Genomic DNA, 24,315 nt, shown 5'->3' with positions numbered 1-24,315 from the left:
TAAACCTTGATTTCCATTTTTATCTCGCTCTGCCCGATTGCCTGTAAGAAAGAGTGAGTGAGAAAAGCATTTTCGTTACCTTTCTGTGCTAAAGAAAGTGTTGAAATCCGCTTTTCCTAAATTGATAAACAATAACATGCCCAACTCGCTTGAAAAATATCTTGAATGTCTGTGACCCGGGAAGCGGGTCTTTTAAATACCTTCAATAAGCAGCGGCAGCAATGAAACTGGTTCGGAAAAACGTGGACAAAGCCGGAGAAGGGTGAGTGTTGCATTGAGCCACTGAGAGAACTGAAGAGCAGCATTTCCAACCCGGGCCGGCCGATCGGTTCCTGTTTCTTCTATCGTAGGAGCGTTACCTTGGTTCCGGAACAACCCGAAGATATTTGGCACGCCTACAATTTGATCGCCGAGGGTGATCAGGTGCGTGGAAGCACCATCCGAAAGGTGAGATGGGAACGGGACCGTACGATGCTTGCTGCGGATCGTTTCGAGGCCGAGGTCGATCGAGGCAATAAGGAGACGATCAGAGAGTAGTCATAACATGATCATATTCTGCTGTTTCTCGTTCAGGTTCAAAATGAATCCTCGACGGGTTCCTCAAGCAGTAGCCGAGTCCGGACCACGCTTACCATTAGTGTTGAGGCAATCGATTTCGACACACAGGCCCAGATGCTACGTGTCAAGGGTCGCAACATCGAGGAAAACCAATTTGTTAAGGTGAGACGTTTCCGAGGGCGAGGAAAATGTAAAACCATTGATTTATCTTTTTCGCTTTCAGATGGGTGCCTATCACACGATTGATCTTGAAATGAACCGCGCGTTTACACTTATGAAACCCGAATGGGATTCGATCGCTCTAGAACGAATCGATATGGCTTGCGACGTGACGCAAAATGCCGATGTCGCCGCCGTAATCATGCAGGATGGTCTAGCCCATGTTTGCCTCATCACGGCCAGTATGACGCTTGTGCGCAGCAAGATCGATATGACCATCCCACGAAAGCGGAAGGGATTTGTACAGCAACATGAAAAAGGACTGACTAAATTCTACGAAGCAGTCATGCAGGGCATCCTGCGGCACGTAAATTTTGATGTGGTCAAATGCATCCTCGTTGCCTCCCCCGGTTTCGTGAAGGATCAGTTCTACGAATACATGTTCCAACAAGCAGTTAAAACGGATAACAAGGTACGAAGGTGACTCAATTATCGATGTTTCTAGCATTTTGACATGGTTTCTATATTTCCCGGTAGGTCCTGATAGAAAATAAAAGCAAATTTATGCTCGTCCATTCATCTTCAGGCTTCAAACATTCGCTTAAAGGTGAGATTTCCTCTTTTAGTTGATACCGAATATGATCGCTCATGATTCGTTCTTTGTTGTTTAATTTCTTTTCTTTTAAATTAGAGGTTCTACAAGATCCGGCTGTGATAGTGAAGATGTCCGATACGAAGGCTGCTGGCGAAGTGAAAGCACTTGAAAGTTTTTACACCATGCTTCAGCTGGAACCGTCGAAAGCATTCTACGGAAGGAAGCACATCCTCAAGGCGGCCGATGCTCAAGCAATAGAAACTCTGCTGATTTCGGATAATCTTTTCAGGTAAGTTGTTTACTATTAGTATTATTTTAAGCATCAGTGTGACCTAATACACTTTATTGATATCGGCTGTTTCATTACGGACACGATCGAATCATGTTAGGTTTATCAGGTGGGCAATGGAGGTAACACGAATTGCTCTGCTTTTTGAGTAAAACCAAAAATGTTGCGGTCATAACTTCGTTGATTAGATAGTCGATTGTCTAATTGCGCGTGTGGCTTGGAGCACCTAGAAGAAGAGAACAATAATAGAACCCAATTAATCGTAAACTATTTATACACTGGATCGACGACGGATTTTGTTTCTCTGTAATGAATTTTGGCCTCAAAAACATTCAAGCGATGTAGCAATTGGGCCGATTTTCGGCGAGCAAATGACCGCTTGAAGTCCTCGATCGGCCGCTTGAAGTACTCGATCGGATTGATCAGCAAACCTCTATCCTCGATTGATTTGTTTCTTCCCAAGCGCTTATCAAAAAGTGCAGCAATACTAGGCTCGCGCAGGCCGTAGGTTTTACTCTCTTCATTTGGTTTGTGACAACGAAGTTGGTATCGATAATTGTTATCCGTGTCACAATATACCAATAGTTTACGCTAACAATACTTCCCATGACGCCCTCGACGGTTCATATATTGTCAACCTTAAAAGGAAGCAATGCGATTTCTCTCCCAAAAAAAAAATTTCCTATCCTTCACCATCGTACCCCGGTCACCTCGCGTGCCGCTAAATCATTTGATAACGCAGGGAGCTAATGGATGTTAGTGGACTTCGATCTTCTGGGGTGTGGACATCAAACAATCAATCCATGATTGTACAGCATGCCCCGAACGTTTAATTTGATTACCGTGCATGTTGGTGACGAAAACAACTGTCACGATAAACCCTGGCTCATTTGGCCACGACTTTGTACATCTAAAAATCGGACGAACGTTGGATGTCAGCACGTAAATCCATATTTAGCGTTTGTTAAAAGTTGTTATAGTAATTGTAATCCACTAATTTAAAGGGATTGTGAAGCCTTCTTCTACTAACAAATTACGCCGATGCAGTTATAGTAATCAGCACAGTGATCAGTATGATAATTCTATTATTCTATACAGAAATTAGTAAAATTTGTAATATAACGTTTGCTCCATTTGTACGTTTGTAACGCTGCCAAACGTTTAGCTAAAATAATGAATTATGTTTAGACCAGTATCCCAGAGGAAAAGTTATGGATAGAGTGGATGGTGATACGCATTATGCAAAACTGGCATTTTGAACACAACACCCCGCCTAGCACCACCACTCTGAAGTGACCTATTTGCGTGCTAAAGTGCTCGTGTGTGAGAAATTTTTAAAACTCAGCACTGTTGTGCTACGTAACTGCTACTGGAACTTCTTATGTTTGTCTTTTTTTTCTAAAATGGTTAAGAACTGGCATTGCATACGAGTAATTGAGTGCTTTAACAAATAGAATTGTTTTAAAATACTTATGACTGTTTGAAAATTAACTGTTTTAAAATATTATGACTTACTTGGGTTGAACCGGCACTACAAGACTTCTGGTAGAACCGTGCCTTGTATTGGAAGATGTTGAAGTACTGCGCTGGTTAATGTGATGGGGTATGCTCCTACGCTTACGAAGTAACACTGGTGAGAGTGTCTTTGATACTACGAGACTATGACGAGTAGCAAATCTGCTGTTTGTCGAGTTTATGGATGATATCTCACAACGTCTGCTGTCGGCTATGTTGTTGCTGTTATCAGCGGGTTTGCTACTGGAGGGAGCTTGAGGTACCGAGCTATGGATGACCCTTCCATTTTGGATTGCTAAATTGTTCAGACATTTCACGGTTTTGTGGTTTCTCACTCTCATTTCTTCGAAGTATGACTTGTTAGGAATAGCTGCTGAACGGAAATGGGGGGTTGGTGAGTTAACCCAGTGAGATTCCATAGCGGGTCTTCCGTTGGATGCTATGAAGTAGTCAGGTTTTCTTTCCAGCATCACTTTTCATAGATCCAAATATCAACCGACGAAGATTCAAACGCTTCCAAAAGAAGTTTGCTTTTCGCTCTTCGTTCTGGTAACTCGCTACTCTCAAGGTCATCGACTTACTGCTGTGTTCTACGCCACGGCACTCCAACACCAGAATGATTTTTCGGTTCTGTTTTATGATGCCTCTGACTGGAAGCACAAACAAGAGGAAAAACAAGCGGCAGAAAGAATATAAAGCATGAAAATTAAAAATTTCAATGAGCGTAATACTACGGGATCTGTCTAGTCTATACATTTTTCGCGCAGAAAATGAGATGACGGAGCAATAAGAGGTTTTCTATTTGATTGTAACGCATCCACCAAATCTTCTATCTCATTAAACAAATATATTTTCGTTTTTTTATCGCAAGTGTAGCAGACAACCTAATACCGGGTGGTCTCATATTGCAATGTTTATTGTTTAGCGAAAAATTAATGGAATAATAGTAGTGGTGCCCAGTAATAGAAAGTATGCTACCAAATCACCCATTGCTGTTAATCGGAATGATTCAAACGATTGAAACATGGTCAGTTACGGTTTTACCACACCGTTTTAAATGATCATTTTCAAATCCTGCTGACTATACCTTGGTAGTGTATTAAACAATTATTTTTCAATCCTAACCAGCAGCTTTCACTATTCGGCAATTGAATTGTTGCAACAGGAATTTCTTGGAGACCTTGAAGGCAGAGACGCGATAAGAATTCAAATCAATCTTTGTATCGATGACAGTCAGTTCTCTCCTACCAACGCGCAATCCAAAAGGCATACAAGCACATTGGTTTAATATTACAATCTCGACAGCTTGGCTCAGCTGTATGTGGGTGACAAAACCGGATCAAGGGTGTAAATCACAAAAAAACTGAGAACTGCGTGATCGTATTTTATTTATTTTGCGAACTGTGATCTGTCTCAAGTCTCAATGTTTTTTTAAAATGTTGAATTCTGAATGGAAAGTTGTGATTTGACGACCTACACACTTTTAGAGGAATCTGGGATCAATCTATTCTAGTTTCAATTCTAAGATGGGCGTTATCATGGCAGTATCATCTCTATGCTACTATCCGTTTTAAATTGAATCGAACAATCCAGATGGAATCTGGATTTTTCCGTCATCCATCCATTTTTTAGCTACACAATATGATCTATCTGTATTTATGTTCCTGCAACTCTCACCGGTCGTCACATTACCTATATCCATCGCTTCATAGAACACCCCATAACGATCCATCAATGCATGCGTCGCCGATCGTTTGGTGAATGGGAGTAGACGATCTGTTTTCAATTTATAGTTTTGGGTTTGGGTTGATTTCATTCGTGCTTTTTTACGCAACGAAAACATTCCTCAAGTCAAGACACGCGAACAGGAAAAGTAAATTAAGATAATTTGCTGGATTGATTTACAGTTACTTCTGGCGTATTTGCCTCATAGAACTGGTTCTTCAATGGATTGTCCATATACCGTGCAGGCCATAGAACCGAGCGCGCATGCGGCTTTCAGTCCTCGTTGCATTAAGATAAAACATTTCCTCCAAATCGTGACATTTTTACGAACATTCACTCAATCCTTTAAGTACGTACCACAGCACATTTTGCTAAATATGAAACAAGCCTGCTAGCAACTAAGCAATTGCACTTAGCTACTTTCGCTCAAGGCAATAGCGAGCGATTCCATCTTATGATGTTGCTCACGGAAGATCGAAAGAACGGATTTATATGTTTTATTTACCGTAATGAAATATTCCTGATCGTGTTTCACTTGCGTCTTTCAGTTGGTATTCACAGGCGATAAGGCACGAAGGCGACACTTTCTATAGGCGTACACTAGGCCTGTTTTTAATCCGGTTTTTCTACCACGAGAGAGTGTGGAAAGGGCTGTGAAACCATGTAGGATGCTGTGATTCGGTTTTCCAACCAAAGCAGGGGAGCAATCGGTAATGCTGCTCCGAAGGCGACTCGGCACGAAATGGGTTGTTGGCTATCTCCACGGTTCCGTTAACCGTTAAACTGTTTCATGGTTTAAACGAATGGAGAACTCTCCACGCTTGGAGAGCTATTATTTGTTTCTCTCCCATTCTCTTTTTCGCCTTAAGCATTGGTGACCGAATTTTCGCGTCTAAAAGGATTTTTATTACTTCGGAAATGGTTGAAAGCACGAATAAAGCAATATCACTATAAATAATAGCGAAGCATCAAATCCTTGTAATCCATTATCATGTTTTTTAAAATAATATACAATTTAAAATTTTACTCATTTTCGCCATATGACGGACTGCACCAAAGTTACCCTCCCATCGTTACTACACAAACCAGCAAAGGGGAATAATTCTTTCATTCACCAGAGCAGATTAAACTTTCGAATGCCATTTTGCTGATCCACAGCAAGTCAGGCACATTTAACAGCTGATGACACTGCAATGTAGTCAATTCCTTTACTCCATTTTTTAACACAACCACACGCGGTTTTTTATTGTTGATTTTATCATTTTTTTGTTCACCCTTCAGGCACCCTTCGGAAATTCTTTATTGCAGAAGATGCCATCACTGTTCCTTATGAATACTGGTTAACATTATAGCATAATGCAAGGGTCTCCTGGTTTCAACAAAGCAGTCTAAATGAAATACGCGGTCGAAATCAGTGCCAGAAGTAGTGCTGATCTTTATAAATAGATTCCTGTGGTTCCATCTCTCTCTCTCTCTCTCTCTCTCTCTCTCTCTCTCTCTCTCTCTCTCTCTCTCTCTCTCTCTCTTGCTGAAGATGCATAAACCTTCACGAGTTTCTCTTAAGAATTCTGATTTCAATAATGCATGAAAAGCATAAATATTAGCAGGCATAGTGCGTTGGTGCGAATGCTATAATGGTTTTTAAAGTATCTATGCAAAGAGAAAATGGTGGAAATGGTACAAATAATTTTGAATCCGCTTTCACATAATAATGTTTTATTGCACTTAACTATGTTCTATTCATCCCGTTCCCTAAGTCTACATGTTTAAGCTGCGGCCTGGCGTCCCATTCACTGAAGCACGTGGTGCCATTTGAACGATGCACCGTGAATCATCCCAACGAATACTTCGGCCCGAAATTTGTCGCAGAAGCAGAAGTTGTGGAAACGTTGTCACCACTTCTATTAATAAACTGTTTGTCGACAATTTGCATTAACAGACAGTGTATAACCAAAAAGCTCTTAGTAATTATGATAATGATGCCCAATTTCGATAAAGAATATTATGCCGATCTTGTGTGTTTATAAATATTTTACTTACATTTTACATCTCAACTAAATATCACAGATGCCAGGATGTGGCCACACGTAAGGAGTATGTTCAGCTCGTTGATTCGGTTCGTGATTCCGGCGGTGAAGTTAAAATATTCTCCAGTATGCACGTCTCTGGGGAGCGTAAGTTGACGTTGTTCAGGAACAACCTGGATTCTGTTTGTAATAATTCATAAAATTTTATCCTTGCAGAACTCGCACAGCTTACCGGCCTTGCAGCAATTCTTCGCTTTCCAATGCCCGAACTCGAGGATAGTGATGAGGACGAGGAAGATGGTAGTGATCACTCGGAGTAAACAGTAACCCATCTGAATGGCGGTTGAAGTGGACGATCTAATCATTTCCTTTAAAAACCGTCTCGCTATTAAGTAGGGGAACCTTTATAACCTCAGGAACGGGAGTGAGGAGTAGGGTTAACGTAAATTGGATCGTTTTACATAAAAGAACAAAGAAAAATAAGATATCGACCAACCCGGAAAAGGCAAAACATACCATACGTTTTAAAGCAAAGTAAATTCGAGACATTTTATGCGCACAGAACTGCTATAATTTATCTTTTCCATTCTCTCCTTCTTTTACTTCCGTGTTTGTGTAAATAAAGCTATAGTTTCATGCTCTACGACCGATCGCGAGAACAAGATTTGTATGCTCTAAGTTATTTATTTCTATTGGATAAGCACTGGTGAACGTGTTGTGGTGTATAAAAGTATAGTAACACTTTTTCTCATTTATAAATTCTATAATATTCGCTCTTTTTCTTCTCTTCTGGACACTTGTTCGATAAAAGTTTCCTCAAAATCGTAACGCTAGCCTCTAGTTCATACCATTGCATTAGAAGAATGTACATGGATTATATCCTTTGATTCTCTTCATTTTCACTTCTGCTGTCTAAAGGAAATTTTTTCCCAACAAAATTTATTTGTGGTAAGTAAATTCGTACTTTTCTTCTATAACCCTATTTGCGACTTTTACTGGTTTTCGAATGGCGCCTTTGAAATCAAGGAAAAGCAAAAAAAAAAACATACTACCCATCCAATTTTATGCAAATTCTCAACATTCTTCAGTTCTCAATTAGTGAAAGAGATAAAAATATTAATTAAATGATTTCATTGCTACGGACGCAATAAGCGATGATTAAACATTTCAGTACTTTCCCAAGAAGTTTCTAAAATTTCCTTTTGATAAATCAGCTTATTTTTCTTCCTTGGTGCCATGTTACAAATATAATATAATGTCAAAGCATTAGAGCACTGCGATTGAATGGTTGAGTAAGAAGCATACATAGTAAAAATATCTGTTCCATGAGCTGTAATATTTGTTTGATGGACTGTATTCATCGTTTTAATTTCATTCCTGTCCTGCAAAGCTTTAGTGTTCCAAAAAGTCGAAGTCGCTATTAGTTCGGAAGAAAGCTTGCTTGGGTTTATGGCGCTTGAGTGAAGTGTCCTCAGAGGACACATTTACCACAGAATCCATTTCGATGTTTTCTCCTTTGATGAGATCCTCTACATTAACACCCGATGAATTGAACAGTCGTACTATCATGGGATCGCAATCATTGCGTACGATTTGGAATGAAAAAACTTCCTTTCCCGAATCTGTCAGCTCGATGAAACGGCTACGAATGCTAGCCCAACGCTTAGCTCCTAGTGCCTCCTCGTCCGTTGATAAATAGTGCTCTAGGCAACACTTCTTGGCCAATCTCGAAATTTCTTCGATACCTTCAGGCATTCGTCGAAGCTCAGTTGCCGTAGCACGGTTACCGTAATCGACCAGTAGTACTTGATGATATTTGGAATGGCCACCACTTACTTCCGAGAGCACCAATCCCCTATAATACTTTCCACTGGTGGCCAGCTGGGCTAAACAAAACAATCCATTATGGATCTCTTCACCAGTGACTACCTCACACTGGGCCGCCTTAGCCGCGAGCAACTCTTCCATGTTTCGCAAAGCGTCGAAGCAGTTGGTAATTTGAATGTAAAATTCCGCTGGTGAGATAACGTGGCTAATGAGGGCTTGGTCGTCAAGCTGATAGCTATCATCAAGCCGGTTTTCCTCACAGAGCAAATAGAAACTGGAATTCATTGAATCCGAACCAGTGACATTCAGATTACCTTTCTCACATAATGTTACCAGCTGTTCAACAATGTTACGTCCCTCGAGGAACAATTCCACAGTGGCTGAGTTTGGTCCCGGGCTATACAACTGAACAGTGACCACCGTTTGACCCATCGCAGTAAGCTCCAGAAACTTTGCCTCGGCTTCAGTTGACCATTTGCGAACGTTTTCTGGTAATCGAAGGCAACATTTAGTGCAAAGCCTTGCCAATTCAGCAATCGATGTATCCAGTGCTTTTAGTTTGCGTACGGTTGATGTGTTGCCGTAGTCGAGGAAGAAAACTTCATACTCTCCGGGACGTGGAATAGCGAGCAGCTTCGCGCGATACCATAGCTCATCGTCTTCATATTCTGCAATGCAGATCATCCCAACCTGTGGTTGATCCACATCAGGAAACTTGCTCACATCTGAGAGGTAATTGGACATCGTATCGAGTGGATATATATCGCGCTCAAGTTGTAGATAGAATTCGGAAATCGAGTCGATGTGGCTTGTGAAACAAAGCTGACCCGATGGCACATAGTACATCCGTACAGCCAATTTCTTCTCAACCAACATTTCCGCAATATCCTTTTCACCGCTTCGCACGCTGATGTAATGCACACCCTGCGCTTCTGCGAGAAACTGCACCTCTACTTCTTCCAACGAGCGCAAGATTGTTGTCGCAACCTCCTTCCAAGAAGCATTCTTCTTTCGTCCCGTTTCTGCCATGGACTCTAGGCTCATTGGCTGCACGAGCAAGGCACATTGCTTGGCGTATACTTTCCAACGCATGAGATCATCATTTATATCGCGTAGCGAGCTCTTTTTGTTGCTTGTTACTACGTCTGTGTGACCATAATCAACGAATTGTATGATGAGATCATCATGGCTGTCAATAATCAAGGCACGGTACCACAGATCGTCAACGGAATACTGAGCGATGCAGTAGCGATCAGCAGAAAAATCACGCAAAGGTGGCAAGGAAGATGAAATGATTTGGAGAGTTTCCTGGAGCTGATTCAAATCACGCATATCACTTTCCAGCTGCGAAAATACAAGATTGATTAGTGATTTATACATTGTGATGGCATGATCTAATGGCATTTTGCCTACCTGGATGAACAATTGGCATGGATTATCCACGTGACAAATACGGGCCCGATTTCTTTGCGTATTACCCTCATGGTCCTCGACCGATGGTCGCACCACAGCTCCTGGAACCGGTGTAGCTATCTGGCGTTGATTGAATATGCTTTCGTGTTCCAAATCGGCGACAAGTTGCTTGTCCTTCAGCACGTTTACAATGCTGTAATCGTCGTTCGACGTAATATCCACAATCCAAATATCATTTCGAAATTCCAACACCTTAAGCGTCAATTCGAAGCCTTCCGTTAGCTGTGTGATCTCTAGCTTGATTCGCTCCTCGTCCATACCGGAAATAGTTGCCATTGGTAAGTAAACCCGATGAGCGAATGCACTGTAGTGAATGAAACACGGTGCCAAACGTTTAAGGTCACTATGCTTCACATGCATAATGCTTCCATAATCTACTAGCAGCACCTCGATGTGTTCGATGTCCTGGAGCGAGACTATTTTGACACGATACCAGTTTCCGTCATGCTGCGACCTTGAAGCACAAACTTCACCCATCACCAATTCGGCTAGAGGAACGGACGGTTGCTGACACTCGTAATACTCATATAGATCATCTATCAGCTTAGTCACACGGTCGTTCCACAGGACGTTCTGAACGTGAAGACAATTGGGTGATTCAACGTGAGTGACATAGACGTTGAACTTGCTCAGTAGGATGGGCATTTGAGTTATGTTTGGAAGCGCTTGACATGTTAGTGAGGGTACCAGTAGCGAAAGTACCAACCTTTAAAAATAGAACGGTCAGCATTTGATTGATTTCCTTTCGTAGATTTAAAATAAACTTACTTTTCTTCATTTGTTACATCGACCACCTGGGCCGTACAGTATTTATCGATGTATTTGCTTTGCAATTCAGCTACGATGTTAGACACGTCAGCTTGAACATCACAGCCATCCTGACGACAATTGAAAATAGCATCATGGCCAAATAATTTCACTCGGAAGTTAGCTAAGCTTTTTAATTCTACCAGCTGCACTTTTAATGTTTGTCCTTTCAAACGATAGAGATCTACATCTGTAAATAAGTGATAAATATAAGTTCGGGATTTTCAATGTCGTTACATCAATGATTAATTAGATATTTTAATACCAACCGACAAACACTTGCGAAAGCAAACCATCGCTGATGAGCTGCATCTTGAGGTCGTTGCCCTGTGATTGTATCTTGCAGTGATATTTGCCATCTCGTAGTTCTATAAACACAGCCTCAATCAGCTGATCATTGCTCAGGTAATTATCGATGCGGTTCTGAAGTTCTTTCACCTCACACTGCAACCGGACTTCGGGCAATGCGCATGAAATCGCAAGTGGCGCCAACCGCCCAAACCGACGCTCCAACATCCAGAGATCGTTAGGCGAAACGATGAGTTTGTTGCCACCATCCACAACCTCCACCTTGTATCGTTGATTAGATTCATTGTATTTCAGCAAGCGTGCTCTATAGTATGCATTATGCTTTGGGTGTCGTACAACCACCAACGACCCAGTGGGCAGTTTCGATGTCCTCGGATCTGGTTGTTGATTTTGCATAAGTTTCTGGTGGTGTTGCTGGTTACTTTTGTTGCGATAATGCTTCTGCAGTTGTTTCATGAGATCTTGGTAACGCTCTTCGTCAATGCGCAAACGCACGTAAAATTGTTCCGGAGAGTACCACCATGAGAGAACCACCTCCAACTTTGTATTTAAAGGTACGATCTGTTCTGGCAGCATACTATTGAACGGTAAGTAATCGCCCGATGCTGCTTTGTAGCTAAGGAAAAAAGATAGACACGAGAGTTTTTTAATCTATCCTCATCGTAAATGATGCAGCATATCATGTTAGAAACAGATTTAGTATGTCTATTATTACAACTAACTCACCTTTCGATGATTTCAGTCGGAGCAATATTTTGTTGTTGATTTTTGGTAACAAATTCAGCTGATGCATGTGTTTGAGCAGGATCATGTAGTGACCCGAGCGAATCTTCAGATTGAAATTTTTCTTTAGCCTTCGGCTTCGTTTGAATTACACTATCTGGTTCCTGTACGCCACGATCATCATGCTCGTAGTAATGCGGCGTTTGGATTCTGGAGAGAAATAAGGGAACAATTCTGATCAAATTCTTACACATTCTAGATCAAATTGGTCGCATTTTCCATACCGTTCCTGGCTGAACCTTGGAATGTCATTCGGTGCTACTGTTTGGGCAGATGGCGTGTATTCACCGGCAGACATCCGTTTAGCAGCATCTGATGGTTGCTGTTTAGCCGTGTTTGCAGTTGAAGACGACTCGTGGCTGTTCCTACTATTTACAGTATTCTTTTTCTGCAAGAGCTCATTACTAGCTGCCGTAGTCGGCTGCTGAGGCGGTGGCACTAGTTGCTCATACCCGGAGCTTTGATTACCCGATCCTGGCCCAATCCACTCTTCGTCCGTCAAATCAATGTAGTCACTGGCTATTGCCGACGATGATACACCGCTGGAGGAGAATACTTTAGCTGATTCCCCACTGTTGGACAGTTTTGTGTTCAGACTATTGGAAACACTGACGGGCTGCTGTTGCTGCTTCGAATACTTTTGGTGATTGCTCTGTAATTCTTTGTTGAATTTGATGGGATTTTTCAGTTTTAGAAGAGTCTTTGACATGTTGGCCACCGGCGTTTGAGATTCGTCGAAAAGATTGACAATCGTTAGTCCCTCGCGTATATCACAGACGATCAATTTAAATGGTTTGCGTTCGCTGTCTGCTGTTTCCGATAACATTTCGAGCTGTTTTGTGGACAAATTAATAGTCTCCTCATGCGGTGGGGATTCCTCGATGGATCGTTCAAATCCTTCCAAGCAGCATTCATAAGCTTCAGGGCGCTGGTGTGTGAAGGCAGGTGAAAGTCGTCGTAGCATTCCACGTTCGACCTTGAGGCTGTTTCCGTAGTCCACCAGTCGTACCTTTAGCACAGGGCTGGTTTCCTCTACAATCGCTCGATAAACATCATCTGTACCGAGCTCCACAATGACGGCATCTCCAATGTTCACTGCAGTGGGTATCAAAGAGCTGCCACCGTTCCCTTGTCCATTGTTACGACAATAGGTGGCCAGATCATCCATCATCTTATCGAATGCATGGACATTGTCGAGCATGTGAACGTAGAACTGCGCACAAGATTCTATGTAGCGTATGACAACCGGATAGCTAGCTCCTCGTACTAAACTTCCCGGACCAGGAAAACGGTACAGATTCAATTGACACATCGCAAGTAGACGATTAAAAACATTCTCGCCATTTTCATAAAGCTCACAGTACGAAACAAAGGCAGCTCCGTCGGGGGGCATTACTCGCAAGGTCAATGGCTTACCGGCTACAAGGCGCGAGAACAGACCTGCAACATCTGCGTTGATATCTTCCAGTTTCCGAACACCAGCCAACGCAAAGCGCGTCGAAAAGATCTCATAACGTAAGAATTCTGGCGGTATCTCGTAGAGATTCGCCGGATGAACAGTTTCGCTGTGGCCGTAATCGACGTACGAAACGGTGCACGAACCGTCGCGACCGATTGCCGTTATTAGCGCACGATAGATTGTTAGATTCGGAGTGTATCGTCCTAGGCAGGGCATTCCGAGCTGTAACTTACGGGTGATGGTTCGCAGAGGGACGCGAGCCAAGGCACTCATCATCTGTTTCAAAGTAACGTCAGCGGACCGCTGTTGAACCATGAACTGTTTTGGACCATTCTGGATGTAGGACACGGTAACCTCGTAATGCGCACCGACGGATAGTGTGCTGGCGTTAAATGTGAGGCTGCCGGTGGCAACGAGTGTAGGTGTGGAACGTCCTGGCAATAATCCTGGCCCATCTGAGAATCCATTTCCGGTAACCGGTGTCCGAAGAACGTCATGCTTTCGCGATTGGCTGCTCGATCGTACGGGATGCGTGGAGCCTGCTAGATTGCCGTTGGCATAGGTGCTGCCGGCACGTGAAGTGGGTTGTTGTGGACGGTATGGTTCAGCTAAATGCGGCGCGTACCCATAGTCCCCCAGAGCGTTTCGGTTCGGATGTAGATTTGGTGTGCGCAGCGATCGCGCCGGCTGCAAATTCTTAGCGGCTTGGTACCGGTTGACATTCATCTTTATGATTCCAAAGCAACTTGTTGCTGTTCCAGTTTTAGCTGTAAATAACCGAATCACTAATTAATCGATCTCATCAGACCCAATCCGATGAATAGTACTCACAACGAGGTACACGAAGCGAAGGCAACTGTGATGCGCGTGGGTGAAAATCGTTCGTAGAATCTCGATCGGGAATTGGAGTTAGTAGGACCGTTTGAGAGAGAGCATTTCTGCGAAAGTATTCGGAATGAGGGCGGTAGAAAAATAGCGATAAGTGAAAATTCAAGCAAAACGTCTGGAGGAAAAAAGGGTCACGCCTCAACGCATCGTGCCTCATTTTGGATTTCTCCGAACAGCGGCCATTGTGCCCGCACCACTATACCGTTAGTATTATCTGGTGCGCAGAGACCATGTTGGGAAAGAAATCACGATTTTTCTATGGGCTCTGTTCCGGTTATCCGAAACAGTGCCGACAAAATACGTACGGCCGATGCGATCATCGCATTAAAGCGGTTCATTTCCCGCATTCCTAGGCGTGGGGGGTTGAGTTGCAGCGACTGCAAATAAATTCAACCACTTGTCGCCTAGTTCGGCATTTTGCGTTGATGTGCAGAGTGCAATTTAACCTGCAATCCAGGATAACCGGGACTTGCGGAATCGCACAATTTCCCATTTTTCAAGCTCTTTCTAGACTAGTTCCGCACAATTTCTCCGCGCTCGATACTTACCAAAAATCTAGCCCCAACAAGCGGTTCGGATTTTCTTCGTCTCGAGGATCGCAGAAACACAGGAAAATGATCTTCCAAGAGCCGCACGCAGAACTAAAAAACGCAGAAACGCAGAAATAAAAATAAAACATCGCGCGAGGGGTTCACCGCTGATCGTCGGGGGGCCTTTGGAAGCGTTCAGCCGGTATCATGCAGTACCATGGTTGCAATACGTGCGGTACTTGCGGCAGTTCAGACTGGTCACCACCACATCAAGCAAACCTACATTTGTTTTCTTGGACTTTGTAACACATTTTTCACTTTTCATGCTGCTTAGATTGTTCAATCATTTTTGAAATAACAAGTAACAATCAAAGAAATGTTCTAAAAGTCTGTGAAGAGAGAAACCCACCTTGTATATGTTTGTGTATAATACACCACAAATTCGTTTTGAAAGTTACGTCCACACCTTTTGGATGCGGCAGATGCAGCACTGTTGTGATGTTGTACAGATTCGCCGCAGTTATCGCAAGTGCCGCTCGTGCCGCACGTACCGTAACCAGCCTGCCAGAGCCTTTAAGCAGTCCCCGCAGGCAAAATAATACAGCAGAATAATTCGGTTATCATTTTGCCCGCAGGGATAGTTTCATGTTTTGGTTGGTCAGAAAAAATGATTTCCGTAGAATTGTAGCGTAAATCGTTGTAAAAGCGGAATATTCTCTGCTTAACCTTTCGTCCATCTCGGAAAACGATTCCCGGCGTCGTTCTATTCAGCTTCACAAGAAAAGATTAAACATCGTGATAAATGATGCTCCGATGAAGAGTCGGCGGGAATAACAACACCGCGGCGTTAAACAACTGCACTTTTGTTAACGTAAATTAATCTCAGACAGCGCCCCCGCGATGGAATCGCTCGAGAGCTTCGAACCGCTCGTCAACCCGATACGAGTGTACCGCAACAACCGTAACCGGACGCTGAAAACCGGCCAAGAGGTGAGCAAATCTCCGTCTATTGATTTTACCTGTTTCCTGTTTACCTGAATTTACCTGCTCCTTGCTACAGAAACTGGCCGAAGTATTGGCCAAGATTGCTTCGATACAAAAGTCCGCCAACGAAACGGGCATCGACCGGACGAAGGTTCGTACTTACGCAGTGAAACTTCGACTAAAGAAGAGTTATGTATTACGCTACAAGTGTTACGACTGCGGCAGCTGTTTCGCGAATCCCGAGTTTCTTGAGATGCATGAAGAATCGCACCTGGAACCTCGTGGTGACATCGATCTGCGGCAGGAGACACCGGCCTCCGGCAAGCAGAGAGTAAACCTGAAGCAGAACGCTTGGTTTGTGGAGGACTTTGAGGATGATTGCGAGGAGGGCGATGAGGGCGACGAGGACGGTGAGGAGGAACATATCGTACAGCTAGACTGTACGGTAGAGGAGGGCGAGGACATCTTCGACATCACGTTCGATCGGACCAAGTGCGAGAAGACGTACACGATGAAGTACAAGGTAAAGAAGGAGCCAGTGGGCAAGTGCGAAGTCTGCGAGAAGTTGTTCTATTCGCACGACTGCTTCAAGCTGCACAAGCTGGAGCACGAAAAGTTTCTGGACATCGCAAACATAGAGCCAAGCATCAACATAATCCGCTCCCCGCGGATCGAGGAAAGCACCATGACGCTTGATGATAGCTTCTACGAAGCGCTCGATGTAAGCGACATTCTCGAGCGCAATGGAAGTAAAAGTGCATCACCCGAAGCTGGATTCACTCTAAAGTGTAGTATCACTCCGAGATCTTCTGGTAAAGGTGCCCCAAAGGTATTCAGTCGGCTCCAGTGCCAATTGGCTCCGGCGAATGAAGAAACGTTGACCGTGAAAATGGAGCCCTTCTCAGAAACACAGGTAAAGCAAGAACCGGCGGACCAGATCGTCGACCCGGATTTCGATCTGAATGATCGTGGTGCAACGCTTGAAACAGTTTTATCTGTACAAATTAAAAAGGAAGAACCTATCGAGGAGCCAGAAGAGAAAAGGATGCGTATTGATCTAGCCTACGAATGTTGATGGAAGGTGGTGTATTGATAGTATTCTTAGACGGTCAGTGATCCGCTTTCGCATCAATCGACTCTCTAGTAGCGAGGTGCTCTTGCCATCAACATACCAGTGTGACCAGACCGTCCGATTCTTATAGCTTGAGTACGCAGATTGTGCTAGCGTACATTTATGGTTCCGCTAGGGAGCTTTTATCATAGGTTGTTCGTCTTTCCAGATTCCAGCCTCCCTCAACAACTGGTCGAATGTGGCACAAATGAATACTCACGCTTTTTCGCATTTTTCATAAATTTACTTAGTGAAATAAAGAAATTCGATTTCAAATCATAAAACGGTTGGAAATGGTCCGTTCCGTCGACATTCATTCTTCCATCAGGTTTATGAGCTGTAGAACGCTGTGTTGTAATTTCATGATAATCTGCTCAGTTTCCCACCGCGGTTGCAATGCCAGGTTGACGATCGTTATAGCCGCAGCGTTGGAGGAAAACAGTTCCGGAGCTGCACCCGGCACGGATGAGTTGCGTGTAAGACAATTTCTCAGATCCTCCGGTAGCCCAGTGATATCGTATGCGGCGCCACAGTTTCTGTGCAGATCGTTCTGTCCATCTAAGATCGCGTAGGCACGACCTATTGGATAGGCTATGATTTCATCGATCAGCTCATTCCGTAGTGTAACAGTCGTTTCCCAAAATGGATTGGTGATTCTCTCTTCGGCCAAATTTTCCTTGTCAATGAAATCGTTCTCGTTAAATTTGTTCGCTGATGGTACGGCACGTTTGATCGCTGGTATGTATAAACTTGGTACCCAATCGGGATCGTATACATCCCATAGTGGTGCGCATCGCCCTGTTGATGGAAGCCGATGGGTTAATGGACTACTAAAGTGCTGGCTTAAAGATAAAATACCTGTGAGGAAGTGTTGTGAGCAAACCCACAATTGATGCAGCATTCGCGTGTGGTCGACACCACAGATGCGACACCACCAAAAAAAACGCTTTTTGGCCAGTCGTCGCAGCCGATCGCAGGCATAATCCGTCACAGGAAACGGAAAATAACGTACCACCCCAGCTGGACCCGAAGAATTGCAGTTTTCAAACAAGCAACGCATCCTTGGCACTCAACTGTGGTCCTGGAAACGGAAAACGTGAAATTGTTCCTCAGGATATCCGTTTCCCCAGCCCCGAAACCGTGCAGTGCTTGGTTTGTTTACTGTAGATGTAAACAAACCCTCAAGGCCGTAACAGCGAACGCGCTGAAATGTTTGCTTGGGTAAGTCTACGGGTTATTCGCTAACTAACTTCTCTTAATCTAACTTAATCTCTTAATCTTAGCTTAACTTCGCTTAATTTAACTTCTCTCGTTTTAGGGTGCCAACAGCCACGGTCAACTTGGACTCGGATATTCGTCGGAGCAGCAAGCACCACAAGCCGTCACCGATGTGCCTTTCAGAGAAATTCGTGAGCTACGTTGCTTCGCCGCCGGTGGTGGACACACTTTGTTGGGACTGAACGATGGACGATTATACGGCTGCGGCTGGAATAGTCGGGGTCAGCTCGGAATGGGGCACACACAGGATGTGACACGATTCAGTCGGATTGGAGGAGAGCCCGGGTTCGTTAGCCTTGCGGCTGGCTGGGACGTATCGGCAGGCGTAAACGAACAAGGCGTGCTGTTCGTATGGGGCTCCAACGTATGGCAGCAGATTGCGGAGCCAAAGGTAAAGATGGTTCTGCAGCCACAGAAACTGCAACTACCCTGCAACGGCCGTGTGCAGAAGGTTGTCTTCGGTCTCCAGTATATGGCCGTGTTGATGGAAAGCGGCCAGTTGTGGGTGCTTGGAAAAAGTAAATTCTTAGACTGGCATTACCCGATAGTCGGTGCTAATCATCCAACGATACGTTGCGTCGATGACCAGGGTTCGATCGTAGATATGGCTAGCGGCGAAAATCACTTGGTGCTATTACTGGCGACGAACCGCATAGTTTGCCTCGGGACCAATAAGCATGGTCAATGTATGGACGCGCCTTGGCCCATCGCTGCACAGGATCTTTTGAAACTAGAATCCGGGTGGACTCATTCAGGCTTTCTAACGCGTAGCGGTGAGGTGCGACTGTGGGGACGGAACAACCATGGTCAGCTGGGGCGCTCCGGGGAAGCTTCGTCTAAACCGCTTCCACTAGAAATACAGGATGTAATGGAAATTTCCGACATAAGCCTCGGATCGGAGCATGGCGTTGGGTTATCGACGAGCGGACATGTGTACTGTTGGGGCTGGAACGAACATAGTAACTGTGGAACAGCAAACACGGATAGCGTGTAAGTATTATTCATATTCAATAAGCATTTCATGATAATTACATTCAAGTTCGTACGCATTCCATTATAGAACGACCCCGAAGTGCGTCGAGTTACCCGTTCCCATTTCGAATGTCCTTTGTGGTGCTGGCTACACGCTTGCATTCACACGCTAACAGTAACAACGATCATTCACCACTCCATAAACCAACGAGTTCGAGGCAAAGTTCGAGAGCAAAAAACGCCGAAAATCTGGTAAATAGTAAAATCAAAGAGCAAGGAGTAAAATTAACAAAATAACCCAAACCAAGCATACCGTAGCGCTTGGTTACGATACAACGCAGATTTCAGCAGATTTCATTGTTAGAGAAAAGGTAGAAAAAGACAAAATAGCAAATATTTTCTCCCTTGTTTATCCCTCCCGTGTCTGTGCTGGCGAGGCGGAGGTTTGCTAGTTGCGATGCTAACCGCAATAATGGAAGATAATACACTACCTTCTTGGTTACTCTTGGTAGATGGATAGCTCACTTTGTAAATTAGGTAGTGCGTAGACTGGTCCACCGTGTACCCTGATCTACCTCTATGGTCAAGCTATTTGACATGGGACAGTGCGAAACAGGTAGAGCACCTTCGAGGTAGTAAAATGATCCGTTTGTTTTAAAGAGGATCGTGCTGGCGGAGAACAGCATCATTCGTCCAGTGATCGTCCTTCTCGTGCAACGAGTTGCAGCTCGTGCTTCAGCGTTTATCCGTGTTTTCCATCAACGATAGATGGGCATTGGAAGCAGTTCGGTGGTGAAGCGTGTAAATAATCAGTTACCAGTTCCCTGTGAAAGGCACATCGATAACGCCGTCATGACGAATGGTGAGGTGCCACAGTGTACAGAGATGTTCTCCCGGGTCGTTACATCTTGTACGGTTCCCGTTAGTGAGGCGCTTAGTGGCTACTGCACTGGTAGTGGCCACCACTGGCAGAGTCAACAGCTTATGCTATCAGATGCCTCGATGCGACAACCACGCTCGAGACATCGTTCATCGTTTGTGGATTCACGACTGCACAATTCGTACGTCGATGCAGCCGCGCAAACTGCCAATACTCGAATCAGTGACATCCGCCGGGTAGAGGAAAATCTACGAATGGAGAGTTTGATGCTTAGTCTGAACCAGAATATTCCGATGCCTCGGTGCTCCAGTCCAAGCCCAGCGTACTGTTTCCATTGCGATCACGACCATCGAGAACGCTGTTGCTTGTACGTTGGAGATAAGCCAGAAGACGGTCCGTACTATTCTCGGTGGAAGCGTGATCTAGAAAATCCGACCGTTCGGCCGCAGTACATTGCCAAGATTCCGGAAGCGGTCTCCGGCAATAGCACTCCGTTTTGGTTCCCGGCATTCACGTACACGAAACCCGAGGACATCAAACAAAAGATGATGGAAAAACATCCACCTGTACCGCAGGTTTGGATGCGGCAGTACTACTATCCTATCGTGGGTTACGGGCATGAGCATCAACTACTGAATCAAGCCACCCTAAATCCACCTACACCGTATCAACAGTATCTGCAACAGCATCAGCAGGAAGTTTACCGACTATATTATCAACCACATCAGCAGCAACTCCCTGGTCATGGTCTGAATCTTGCCTGTAGCCATGGTACACACGAGTGTAAAGCAGGAGGTGTTATATCGCCTGGGTCTTTGTGTGGTCCGGCGCAATATCGTATACCTCAACATGTGCCGATGTCGGGTGACGAATATGTTCAGCAAGGTAGCCCGACGCCTTGCCATTACTACCCAACCAGCTACTACTATGCTGTGCAGCAACAACCGCCACAACAGCATTACCTGCCGATGGTTTATCCAACTGTTTCACATGTCCCACCGGGTTATATGCATCCAGGGCACTCGCATCACTATGCACCCTCAGCCAACTACCCAGCTACGGCTTTACCACAGCGAGAACCAACACCTCCAATCCAGGCAACCTCCACCCCACTCTGGCTCCTGTTTTGTCAGAAGTTGTCGCGCAAGTTTCCTGATCGTTGTAAAAAGAGCTCACCAAGCAAGGCATCGCGGTCGACAGGTAAAAACTACCATCCAGCGCGTCACAACCCTACAACAGTAAATCATCAATTGCTTCCAACATCAACGATGTCTGACCATCTGCCGCCAAAGTACTCCAACATCGATCATCATCTCCATCATCTGCAGTATTCGGCCAGCATTCAGCAGCCCCATTATCCTTCTCCAGTTGTTGTTCCCGGGCCTCACCCTACATTCTACAGTCACGTCCCGCCACAAGGAATGAACGATATGGGAATGTATTACGTAACACCCGCGCCGGTGTGAGAGGAATTACAAGGAACAACAAGAAGGTGTATATAAGCGGTCATACGCAAGGACTCGGAATGATTGACAAAGAGCTGGAAGCTTTTTAATAATGAAGCAAGAAAATTCCCTTATCACTCGCAATAATAGTTATAGATATCTAGTTAGGTAATTTATGTGTTCTAAATAAACCATTCACAATAAATTCTGTTGCATACACTTATACGTGTCGGGTTGTTCAGTTGATCCAACGGTTCATGCGGATATGCGAACAACCTTCAAAAACATGTTACAGCATTGTATAAAGTATTTTTTCACTGTTTTTCTAACTACCTCCTTACTGTTGATTTGTACGTTTGGCATTCAAATCTGTTGACGGTGGAAGGGGTTTTGTTTGGAATTGAAGAAGATAAAATACAAATGCATTGAACTGGTAACGACAGGTAAATATATGAGGCACATGCACTTGGAAATCCATAGTCATTACCTCTTTTTTGCTTTGCTTTTTACCCGTCCCATTGCGGTAAGGATTCGGAATGTTTTAAATTTTCAATAGCCAACCTTCCAACACGTGTTCCTTGTTCGTTTTTATTAAAGGAATTCCATGAAAACGAATCTGTCATAATGTTATGTATGTTGTTATATGAGGTATACATATAGATATACGATTACTTATATATATACGCTAAAGGGACCAATGAACCCACTACATTTTACTAACCAACAATCTCACCAATTTCAGATAAAATGTGTGCAAATGAGTAATGAGACAATGAACCTTCGATGCTGTTATTCGATGCTATTTTGGTTGATATGATTATGATTTCAAAGGACATTATCTGTGGGGTTTGTGGGAAATTCTTACTAGACTGTTCAGTTTCGACAGTCAAGCCTTTTTTTAAAATAATGTTCGCGTGATCTGCTTTGGAATGCTTTATCCGCGAGGAATGCTTTATCCTCTAATAGGGATTCCATTTTGTGCTCTTTAAGAGGTTGCTGGAGTTGGTGCACGATTGGCTACATTCTCAGCTCAGCCATTCTCCATCGTCGCTTTAGTTTGCCACTGGAAACAGATACGAACGACTTCGTTACGCTTGGCTGGTACCTTATGAGCGGGCGTGAAACCCCAACCGCGACCAAATCTGGGTGTGGCATCAGCGAACCATGCCGGATTCCTCTCTGTTGGTTCTTTGGTCGTTGCTCCAAAAAAGAAAAGAAATCTGAACGGAAGCTTGGTAGACTGCTGCGGCAAATGCCTAAGCTCAACGTACAGATCAAACCAAGAACTGTATATGCTCCAAACAGCGACATTTCTATATTTTGCAGTATTGATTGACTTGCACTAGCGAACAAAACGAACGAGCCCTTGCCAATCAAACTTCAAATCAACTACTAATGGATAATCAGGTCAGTTGATTGTGATTATCAGGCAGAATCGATCAGAGTCGCAGGTGGTCTGAAGCACCTGACTTTCGAGTCCCGAGTATGGAGAATGACCCCCACATTCTCTTGGTGGTCTCCGAATTAGGCTGTGAATGTTGGGACGGACTGCTTCCCGGATCCCAAATCTCGTCAAATTGCGCCTCGAACGCGACTCGTGGTGTGGGTGGACGGTCGATCTGGATTGAAGCATCTGAAGTGGAGGCGGTCATCGAGAGGAGTAAAATAAAGCCAACAGCAGCAGGAGAGTTTGCTAGAGGAGTAGGAAGGCGGGAACTCATAAGAAAACAACAGACGAAGCAAATCGCCAACGGCCACCGTAACCGATCACTAAGCGGTCTTAGAGGAGTGGAATGGGAGGGGCCGATTTCGTGTGACTTTACAAATTGACCGCTATTAACAGGGTTTATGTCGCTTCCTTCGTTGCCATCGGAGCCATCTGACCCCATGGAAGCACCTGAAACACCATCAGCTCTGGACGGTTGACCAACGGTGGACGAAGGATTAGTAACCCCCTACATCATCTAATTCTCTCTTTCTTTCTCTCTTTTATCTGCTTCTTCCTTTATCTGTCTCTCTACTGCTCTTTTTCTAACTTTTTCCAGCTGATCTACTTCACGGACCCTTTTCGGTAGAGGCATCGTCGGCTTTGACAGCATGTCGTATGAGCGGCACATTTTACTCATCGTTAGTTTTCTCTCCTCCCTAGGCCGCTGGGCCGTGATCGAGGGCGCGAAAGGGCATTGCACGTCTCATTAAAAATTCATTATGAAATTAATATCACCGTGGGCGATCGTTTAACGAGTGATAATTATTAACATGTTTAATCTGCTTTGCCAGCCCACACTAGCGTATGAGTCGGGAAACCATCATTGTCCAAAGACTTAAAAGAAATCTCGATGTTCGTCCCACAGATTCACGTGTATTTGTTCGCAACGTAGTCGGAATTAAATATTTGTGAAGGAATTGAGGAAAAGAGGACGAAATTGAAGGTGTTATCTTTCAAGATTGAGAATTACTTTCTTATAATCAACAAAATTAGGAACACTAAAATCAATAATATTACAACAGTACGCTACAAGAAGTATCAGAAACTACGATGTCCAAACAATCACAACCAAGTGATTGTTTCCAGTTTCTAGTGTATCTGATGAAAACGTTAATTTTAACAGATCGCATTTCTCTTTCTTACCTAAAGATTCTCTTGATTTTCATTTTTATCGCTATCTTATGCGTCTCGGAAGGATTTCCGAGGATTTCC

General features: G+C 44.1%; 7 protein-coding genes across 11 annotated transcripts; 4 read left to right on the top strand and 3 right to left on the bottom strand.

The window, feature by feature from the left end:
• The first annotated feature begins 126 nt into the window (after positions 1-126).
• On the top strand, positions 127-7,532 carry LOC126573405 (protein pelota). Of its 2 annotated transcripts, XM_050233497.1 has the most exons (8): positions 127-262; positions 351-447; positions 574-720; positions 782-1,189; positions 1,255-1,324; positions 1,409-1,601; positions 6,909-7,015; positions 7,085-7,532. In XM_050233497.1, the coding sequence occupies exons 1-8, from the start codon at positions 222-224 to the stop codon at positions 7,186-7,188; spliced, it is 1,167 nt and encodes a 388-aa protein (XP_050089454.1). In that variant the 5' UTR covers positions 127-221; the 3' UTR covers positions 7,189-7,532. The 2 variants fall into 2 exon arrangements, with proteins under 2 accessions (XP_050089454.1, XP_050089455.1); XM_050233498.1 differs by lacking the exons at positions 6,909-7,015; positions 7,085-7,532 and adding an exon at positions 6,599-6,858.
• Positions 1,623-6,289, bottom strand: LOC126573406 (uncharacterized). Of its 3 annotated transcripts, none has more exons than XM_050233501.1 (3): positions 5,869-6,289; positions 3,117-3,766; positions 1,623-1,827 (listed from the first exon to the last, which is right to left on the bottom strand). In XM_050233501.1, exons 2-3 carry the CDS (start codon positions 3,584-3,586, stop codon positions 1,707-1,709), a joined length of 591 nt encoding a protein of 196 aa, XP_050089458.1. In that variant the 5' UTR covers positions 3,587-3,766; positions 5,869-6,289; the 3' UTR covers positions 1,623-1,706. The 3 variants fall into 3 exon arrangements, with proteins under 3 accessions (XP_050089458.1, XP_050089457.1, XP_050089456.1); XM_050233500.1 differs by having other exon boundaries at positions 5,957-6,289; XM_050233499.1 differs by lacking the exon at positions 5,869-6,289 and adding an exon at positions 5,347-5,816.
• On the bottom strand, positions 7,259-15,042 carry LOC126573404 (maternal protein tudor). Of its 2 annotated transcripts, XM_050233494.1 has the most exons (8): positions 14,963-15,042; positions 14,358-14,464; positions 12,292-14,293; positions 12,011-12,217; positions 11,245-11,900; positions 10,937-11,165; positions 10,109-10,874; positions 7,259-10,039 (listed from the first exon to the last, which is right to left on the bottom strand). In XM_050233494.1, the coding sequence occupies exons 3-8, from the start codon at positions 14,250-14,252 to the stop codon at positions 8,261-8,263; spliced, it is 5,598 nt and encodes a 1,865-aa protein (XP_050089451.1). In that variant the 5' UTR covers positions 14,253-14,293; positions 14,358-14,464; positions 14,963-15,042; the 3' UTR covers positions 7,259-8,260. The 2 variants fall into 2 exon arrangements, with proteins under 2 accessions (XP_050089451.1, XP_050089452.1); XM_050233495.1 differs by lacking the exons at positions 14,358-14,464; positions 14,963-15,042 and having other exon boundaries at positions 12,292-14,303.
• A 461-nt stretch (positions 15,043-15,503) lies between these two features.
• LOC126569491 (uncharacterized) lies at positions 15,504-17,009 on the top strand. Its single transcript, XM_050226628.1, has 2 exons — positions 15,504-15,934; positions 16,005-17,009. Exons 1-2 carry the CDS (start codon positions 15,845-15,847, stop codon positions 17,001-17,003), a joined length of 1,089 nt encoding a protein of 362 aa, XP_050082585.1. The 5' UTR covers positions 15,504-15,844; the 3' UTR covers positions 17,004-17,009.
• Positions 17,010-17,352: 343 nt separating this feature from the next.
• Positions 17,353-18,130, bottom strand: LOC126569493 (uncharacterized). Its single transcript, XM_050226630.1, has 2 exons — positions 17,898-18,130; positions 17,353-17,837 (listed from the first exon to the last, which is right to left on the bottom strand). The coding sequence occupies exons 1-2, from the start codon at positions 18,097-18,099 to the stop codon at positions 17,353-17,355; spliced, it is 687 nt and encodes a 228-aa protein (XP_050082587.1). The 5' UTR covers positions 18,100-18,130.
• LOC126569492 (secretion-regulating guanine nucleotide exchange factor) lies at positions 18,123-20,048 on the top strand. Its single transcript, XM_050226629.1, has 4 exons — positions 18,123-18,260; positions 18,358-19,307; positions 19,378-19,541; positions 19,950-20,048. The coding sequence occupies exons 1-3, from the start codon at positions 18,249-18,251 to the stop codon at positions 19,460-19,462; spliced, it is 1,047 nt and encodes a 348-aa protein (XP_050082586.1). The 5' UTR covers positions 18,123-18,248; the 3' UTR covers positions 19,463-19,541; positions 19,950-20,048.
• Positions 19,996-21,833, top strand: LOC126569490 (uncharacterized). Its single transcript, XM_050226627.1, has one exon. The coding sequence runs from the start codon at positions 20,058-20,060 to the stop codon at positions 21,633-21,635; it is 1,578 nt and encodes a 525-aa protein (XP_050082584.1). The 5' UTR covers positions 19,996-20,057; the 3' UTR covers positions 21,636-21,833.
• The last annotated feature ends 2,482 nt before the right edge of the window (positions 21,834-24,315 follow it).

This window comes from Anopheles aquasalis, chromosome 2 (assembly GCF_943734665.1).
Source record: "Anopheles aquasalis chromosome 2, idAnoAquaMG_Q_19, whole genome shotgun sequence".
In the NCBI taxonomy this organism is placed as follows: domain Eukaryota; kingdom Metazoa; phylum Arthropoda; class Insecta; order Diptera; family Culicidae; genus Anopheles; species Anopheles aquasalis.
Note: the sequence above shows the minus strand (reverse complement) of the source record. Positions and strands in the feature narration are given on the sequence as shown.

Excerpts from the sequence above, each read along its gene's own strand:
- LOC126573405 (XM_050233497.1), top strand. The coding sequence starts at position 222 with ATGAAACTGGTTCGGAAAAACGTGGACAAAGCCGGAGAAGG. Across the intron at positions 263-350 it reads GTGGACAAAGCCGGAGAAGG|GAGCGTTACCTTGGTTCCGG; the intron begins GTGAGTGTTGCA and ends CTTCTATCGTAG. Across the intron at positions 448-573 it reads GTGGAAGCACCATCCGAAAG|GTTCAAAATGAATCCTCGAC; the intron begins GTGAGATGGGAA and ends TTTCTCGTTCAG.
- LOC126573406 (XM_050233501.1), bottom strand. The coding sequence starts at position 3,586 with ATGCTGGAAAGAAAACCTGACTACTTCATAGCATCCAACGGAAGACCC. Across the intron at positions 1,828-3,116 it reads GTAGTGCCGGTTCAACCCAA|GTGCTCCAAGCCACACGCGC; the intron begins GTAAGTCATAAT and ends CTCTTCTTCTAG.
- LOC126573404 (XM_050233494.1), bottom strand. The coding sequence starts at position 14,252 with ATGAATGTCAACCGGTACCAAGCCGCTAAGAATTTGCAGCCGGCGCGA. Across the intron at positions 10,875-10,936 it reads GATGTAACAAATGAAGAAAA|GTTGGTACTTTCGCTACTGG; the intron begins GTAAGTTTATTT and ends CTATTTTTAAAG. Across the intron at positions 10,040-10,108 it reads CATGCCAATTGTTCATCCAG|CTGGAAAGTGATATGCGTGA; the intron begins GTAGGCAAAATG and ends GTATTTTCGCAG.
- LOC126569491 (XM_050226628.1), top strand. The coding sequence starts at position 15,845 with ATGGAATCGCTCGAGAGCTTCGAACCGCTCGTCAACCCGATACGAGTG. Across the intron at positions 15,935-16,004 it reads CGCTGAAAACCGGCCAAGAG|AAACTGGCCGAAGTATTGGC; the intron begins GTGAGCAAATCT and ends TCCTTGCTACAG.
- LOC126569493 (XM_050226630.1), bottom strand. The coding sequence starts at position 18,099 with ATGCGTTGCTTGTTTGAAAACTGCAATTCTTCGGGTCCAGCTGGGGTG. Across the intron at positions 17,838-17,897 it reads CTCACAACACTTCCTCACAG|GGCGATGCGCACCACTATGG; the intron begins GTATTTTATCTT and ends TTCCATCAACAG.
- LOC126569492 (XM_050226629.1), top strand. Across the intron at positions 19,308-19,377 it reads ACAGCAAACACGGATAGCGT|AACGACCCCGAAGTGCGTCG; the intron begins GTAAGTATTATT and ends ATTCCATTATAG.
- LOC126569490 (XM_050226627.1), top strand. The coding sequence starts at position 20,058 with ATGGGCATTGGAAGCAGTTCGGTGGTGAAGCGTGTAAATAATCAGTTA.